Consider the following 6,554-nt stretch of genomic DNA (forward strand, 5'->3'; position numbering starts at 1 on the left):
AGGTCTTCCAAGAATAATAGACATATTATCATCTTCAGGCATTTCCAACACAACAAAATCAGTTAATATTAAGCAATTATTAGTAACTTGAACAGGAACATCCTCACATATACCAACAGGAATAGCAGTAGATTTATCAGCCATTTGCAAAGATATATCAGTTGGTATCAACTTATCTAAATAAAGTCTCTTGTAAAGAGAAAAAGGCATAACACTAACTCCTGCTCCCAAATCACATAGAGCAGTTCTAACATAATTATTCTTGATGGAACAAGGGATAGTCGATATACCTGGGTCTCCCAGCTTCTTTGGAACTTTGCCATTGAAAGTGTAATTAGCAAGCATAGTGGAAATCTCCTCATTAGGAATTTTCCTTTTGTTAGAGACAATATCTTTCATATACTTTGAATAAGGAGGCAATTTAATAGCATCAGTCAAAGGGATTTGCAGGAACAAAGGTTTCATCCAATCATAAAATTTATTATAGTGTTCTTCCTCCTTTGATTTTAGTTTCTTAGCAGGAAAAGGCATTTGCTTTTGAACCCAAGGTTCTCTTTCATTACCATGTTTCTTAGCAATAAAATCTTCTTTAGTATACTTTTTATTTTTAGCATGCTTTTCAGGTTCATCTTCAACCTCTTCTTTATCAGAAGCATCATTCTTATCATTATCTTTATCATGTTCATTACCACTTTCAGTTTCAGCATCAGAAATAGAAATACTATTAGGATCATTAATAGGCTTAGAGGGTGACGAGGGATCACCTCGGCAATGCCTACGTATTATAGACTTGAGTTTCGGGAGAGAGCGACGATGGAGATTCCGGGAGCGAGATTAGGCACACGACGTACCCAGCTTCGGGTCCCCTCGGTGGAGGATCCCTACGTGCTGCTAGCAATCCAGTATATGATCATAGATGTGTTTACAGGGTGCCGCCATAGGCGGAGCTATGTTGTCTATCTGCTATCTATCTGTTGTTCTCTTTATTTCCGGTTCCCTGGCTAGCTTTATATATGCAACCAGCCTAGGGTTTTACAAGAGTCCTAGTCGACTACTTCTTCGGGTTGCCTTGTTGGCCTTCTCCATATTGGGTCTTCTCCATATTGGGCCGAGCTGGGTATACTAATAATGGGTACCCGAAGGGTATACCCATGTCAGTAGCCCCCGAGTGTCTAGGGAGTCGAAGACTTGCGTAGAGACTCCAAGCATAACCATCTCCGAAGTCGAGAAATACAAGGCGAGGTCCATGTCGAAGATCATATGTAGCGTAGATGATGTCTCGAAATTATTTTCTATCGGGTGCGCGGCAGCGCTCCCGATGGGAGTAGCCCCCGAGTCTATGGGCAAGTGCTTGCACTTGGGCATAGACTCAAGTTGTACTACTCGATGAAGAACTTAACTATATTTCTGGAGGACTTGATGAAATCCATGGGCTCCCGATGGGAGTAGGCTCCACTCGAATCGTAGAATCGAGTTGAGTCTACAAAGCTTGATTGTCGTAGATGCTGTCGAAGTTATTTTTCTATCGGGTGCGCGACCAGCGCTCCCGATGGGAGTAGCCCCCGAGGCTACAGCCAAGTGTTTGCGCTTGGGTGTAGGCTCAACTTGCTTTTAATCGACTCCACAATTCTATTTCTTGTATCTTATCGGCAGGGTGAACAATGCTCTCGATAAGAGTAGCCCCCGAGCCTATGGGAAGGTGCTTGCACCTGGGCATAGACTCAAGTTGTACTACTCGATGAAGAACTTAACTATATTTCTGGGCGCAACCCCTCTTTTTATCGACTCCAGGCCGTTGCTATTTATGTTATTCCGGGATAATGGTAAATGGGGCTGGTTCATCTGACGGATCAGGTACCAGTTAACTGCTCTTGTGGCAATCCCGCAAGAACCTACTTCAAGATCACGTCCCTGGACATGATCTCGGGACCTGGCGTAATTTGTCACGTGCAGCTTAAGGACTTACCATGATCCGAATTCCAGTAATGTTATCGGGTCCACAGCGCGTCCGCCGGGATATTTCTTCACATCTGTTGATGTGGAAAAAAGTAGCAGAGCGCAGTCTTTGGCGATGCCACGCCACACAGGACGGATCCCGGGGTCTTACCTTCGCAGAGTTTTGCGGCATTCAGAGATTATTCGCGACTTTGGCGCTCTGAGAATATTTTGTCAAGTGCTTTGTTCGGCTGATGCAATGACCCATTTTGCGGGTTCTTCTATTTTTCTATCGGGCTTGATGAGACAGCCGAATATATTGGTTATTCTATATTGTCGGGTACATCACCGATGCTCTTGCTCGGAACAATATGACGAGTTAATGGACCCGAAGATTTGTCCACTTTTTTTTGGGATCCTCTTTGATGAAAATTTCGTCGAGTTCCTCCTTCAGGAAAATTTCTTCGGGTCCTCTTTGAGGACAATTCTTCGGGACCTCCTTGAGGACAATTCGTCGGGACCACCTTGAGGACAATTCTTCGTGTCCACTTTGAAGACAATTTTTCGGGACCTCCTTGAAGATAATTTTTCGGGACCTCCTTGAAGATAAATTTTCGGGACCTCCTTGAAGATAATTTTTCGGGACCTGTTCTTTCTTGAAGACAGTTTCGTCGAGTTCTCCCTGTAGAAGATTTCGTCGGGTTCTCTTTTATATATTTTGAATTTTGCTTTCTCCTGCACAAATAAACAAACTTTTTCTATCTTTCCCTTAACTCTCTTTTTCGCATGCGGTGTCAGATGCTCAGATTCAATGATATGTAAAGTGAATATATGCCGCGCAGCCCCCAAGTGTTGGGTGCGACGAAAGTAAACGATAATCAACTTTGTGCAAAATAAAAGAACACTTAGCTTTTTGGACACGACGAAGTCGATGCATGATGAAGTCTTCGAGTGTAGATAAGAAATCTAGGCAAAGTAGAAACCACCAAATAGCAAAAGTGGATGCCGCGAAATTGTTGATGAAGAAATAGCCGAGCCCCCGAGCGTTGCTGAGGTGATGTCATGATTGTTGTGTCACAGTCGTGATCCGAGGAGAAATCGTTGTCGAGCCTCCGAGCGTTAGGCGTGACGTTGAAATAAGTTGATGGAGTCGTGGCGTCATATTTGGTGAAGCCATTTAGGATGAAGCTATAGACAGTAATATACGAAGATGAATCCCAGATGAAGTATTTGAGATGAATCCATATTTGAAGATTATGCCATTAAATATAGAGCATATATTGAAGATAAATCCGTCGATATCATAGAGGATGAATCCATTGACCCAAAAAATCCAGTAATAACCATAGAAGATGAATCCGCTGGTGTCATAGAGGATGAATCCATTGATCCGAAGAAAATAGTTCCAGTAATAACCATAGAAGATGAATCCATTGACCCGGAAACGCATCGGGTAATATTGTATAAGTGAACCAATGATAACCCGAAGAAAACCAATCCAGTAAGCCGAAGAAAACCAATCCATTAAGCCGAAGAAAATAAATCCACTGAGCCGAAAAAATCCACTAAGCCGAATAATTTTACTGAGCCGGAGAAAATAATTCCACTGAGCCGGAGAAGATATATCTAGAGCCGAAGAAAAGAAATTCACCAAGTAACCGAGTATATTTGTGGTAACGAAGTAATGGCGCAGTCCCAGTGTTAGGTGAATTTATTGTAATGATGTAATGGCGCAGCCCCCGAGTATTCGGGTGTGGCGAAAGATAAATAATAGTTAACTCTTGGAAGCGGAATACTTAGCTTTTTATCGGGCGCGGCGAAGTCGATGTGGAAGCGGGTCGTGCAGGTCAAGTGGTGGACACAGTCGATGTAGTCGCGTGGCGCCTGCCCGAAAGTAGTCGATGAAGAGGACGCAGTCGATGGACCCTCAACGGGCGATCCCCCGAGTGTGTCGATGCTTCCGCGGCGGCGAGCTCCCGACGGGCGAGCCCCCGAGCGTAGCGAGTGCACGATGGCGAACGAGGTCGACGTAGAAGAAGTCGAAGTTTTGTTTCAATCTGATGGTCCTTCTGTCGGATGACAAGTTCGCGACGGGTGAGTCCGCCAACGACGAGCCCCAAGCACTAGAATATGATGCGGCGTTTAGCCGGAAGGAGGTGCGGCGCAGTCGATACGGATGGAGGCGCGGCAGCGGAGTCCTTGGTCGCGGACACGAAAACAAAGATGCATCGTTGTCGGGTGAAGCTGAGGCAAAAACCGTTGGCTCCGTTGTTCGAGCTTTTTCGTACGCCTGAAAGATTCTGAAATAGACAAACTTGTGCGCGAGAAATAATACAGTCGGAGATACTTTTTTTTTTCTAGAATCAGTACGAGAAGCATGATAAATTACTTCTATAAATGTTCCTAGACTACCCTCTCAACCAGGGGGTCTGAAAGGGGCAAAACGATCTCGTTCGTCCGTTTCACAGCACAGTAAAGTTCTGAAACCCGCTTTTCACCTCAGCCGTTGGATGTAGTAAGTTTTTCTGTACCGGCCGCTGCTTGTTCTAGGTGCATGACGGCTGGGCCCGTGCATGAGTGGGGCCGTTTGTTTGAGACAGCAAGCATCCGTGCTCGCGTGGCTCAGAAAAACAAAGAGGTGAAAACCCTAACCAATTCCGTGCGTCCCGTCCTCCCCCAATCCCCGCCTTCCTCTCACCTCCTCCTCCTCCTCCCCTAGAGACAGCGGCGGCTCGGCCTACCCTCTCACTCAGTGTGGCTGCGCTGCCTCCTCTCCTCTCTGCTCCCATGCTTGCTCGCGGCGACAGGGTGCTCCAGTGCCGAGTACGACACGGCCGGCGGCGGTGCGGCAGCAGCTTCGAGGAGCCGGGGTTGCGGCGGCCAGGACGCCCGCCCAAGCGACCCCCGCCGCCGGCCACACATGAGCTTGGTCGAGAAGGGCGTCCACACCCGCCGGTGCTCGAGATCTGGCGGATGGAGGGCTGCAGCGGCGGCGGGATCGATCTTGGTCGTCACTCCAACCTGCAGAGCTCCGTGATCGCGGAGAACCGATCCATGGGGGCGTCGGGGAAGTGGATCAAGACGCTGGTGGGGCTCAAGCCGGCGACCGCAGCGGAGAAGCACGGCAAGGGGCGCAAGTGGAGCCGGCTGTGGCGGAGCTCCTCCGGCGGGCAGGGCCAGCGGGGCGCCGCGTCGGCGGCGGCCTCCGAGGTCTCCGAGACCTCGTCCTCCGCCGCCACCGACGCGCTCAGCTCCGTCGTCGCGGCCGTCGTGCGCGCCATGCCCAGGGACTTCCGCGTCATCCGCCACGAGTGGGCCGCGCTCCGCATCCAGACCGCCTTCCGAGGATTCCTGGTACGCACACGCCGATGCCTTCGCTCGTGTCCCCCTCCCTCAAAAATCCCAGCTTCTTCAGAGTTTAACCTTGTTCGATCTCTCTCTGCGCGCAGGCCAGGCGGGCGCTGAGGGCGCTGCGCGGGATAGTGCGGCCGCGTCGTGCGAAAGCAGCTCGCAGTCACAGTCAAGTGCATGCAGGCGCTCGTGAGGGTGCAGGCGCGGGCCAGGGACAGGCGCACGCGCCTCTCCGCGGACGGCCGAGACTTCTCACAGGGCGGCGACGCGCTCGACGAACGCGCCACACACGCGGATCCAGTCAAGGACGCAGAGGTATGTACTACTACTCTGTTCCAGGATACCGTTGCAGTTGCTTGGTTCATGATGAATGAGTTACCTTGCATGATAATGCTTGCTACGCGAATTATTATGTTCAAGTGCTTGTGCAAATAAACAAAAAATTATACTTCTCTTCCTCTCTGCTGTTGGCCACGCCGGCCATGGCCCTCGAATCCGACGCCTGCATCTACCGGACACATGTACCTCTCAATTCCGTATTGTTGATTATCATCTCTCTTTCTTAGATTTACTGGTTATCTAAATGCTTGAGCAAGGTTGATAGTATAGGTAGCATGTATGAGATTGGGTTATTGTCATTCTAATACAGTTTGTGTTATGCTTAGATATTTTGCATATATGTTTTTAAGATAAAACTCTAACAATTGTTTTTCCCTCTTTGCAGCCGCTATTCCAGTAAAGGATTCGATGTGCTAAAACAATAATGTGGAGATAAGTCATATGTCTGATGGAAAATATAGCTATAGCTATTTTTTGTTTGTTTTATCAGTATCATTTTAGGCTTCAGTTAGCTGAAAAAGATAATACAACGAGCAATTTTCTACCATGTGATTATAGCATTGATGTCATAATGAGCAGGATGTCTCTTGTGTACTATGAAGAATGCTACTTATATACTTGATTTCTTCGATTTCAGTGGTGGTATGCTTATCATTTCTCCTTATCATTTCAGGCTTCGGCAACGACGAGCATGGCCAAGCTAGACACCAGGTGAGCTCCTCCCAGCCCTTCTCTCTCATTTTGTGTTCTCTCTGCCCTCAATCACATCTTCTAGCAAGCACCCAAAATATATTAATACATGACAAGGTCGTATCAGTACATTTAGTTCCGTAATAGTTTCATAGTGGTCAATTGTTTTTCTGTCCTGGACAATATGTTTTGTGTTTGAGCCACTGTTACAGCTCTTCTTCTCAAGCTATGGCTTCATA

General features: G+C 47.7%; 1 protein-coding gene across 1 annotated transcript; it reads left to right on the forward strand.

Moving 5' to 3' along the window:
- The first annotated feature begins 4,327 nt into the window (after positions 1-4,327).
- Positions 4,328-6,340, forward strand: LOC127298372 (uncharacterized). The gene is made up of 4 exons (XM_071821165.1): positions 4,328-5,289; positions 5,385-5,438; positions 5,488-5,601; positions 6,299-6,340. The coding sequence occupies exons 1-4, from the start codon at positions 4,723-4,725 to the stop codon at positions 6,338-6,340; spliced, it is 777 nt and encodes a 258-aa protein (XP_071677266.1). The 5' UTR covers positions 4,328-4,722.
- Positions 6,341-6,554: the final 214 nt, after the last annotated feature.

Source organism: Lolium perenne, chromosome 5, assembly GCF_019359855.2.
Source record: "Lolium perenne isolate Kyuss_39 chromosome 5, Kyuss_2.0, whole genome shotgun sequence".
NCBI lineage: Eukaryota > Viridiplantae > Streptophyta > Magnoliopsida > Poales > Poaceae > Lolium > Lolium perenne.

What these genes read in the sequence shown, in the direction of transcription:
- LOC127298372 (XM_071821165.1), top strand. Translation starts at nt 4,723, where the DNA reads ATGCTTGCTCGCGGCGACAGGGTGCTCCAGTGCCGAGTACGACACGGC. An exon ending in TGCGGCCGCGTCGTGCGAAA is followed by an intron (nt 5,439 to 5,487) that starts GCAGCTCGCAGT and finishes GTGAGGGTGCAG; the next exon opens with GCGCGGGCCAGGGACAGGCG. An exon ending in ATCCAGTCAAGGACGCAGAG is followed by an intron (nt 5,602 to 6,298) that starts GTATGTACTACT and finishes TTATCATTTCAG; the next exon opens with GCTTCGGCAACGACGAGCAT.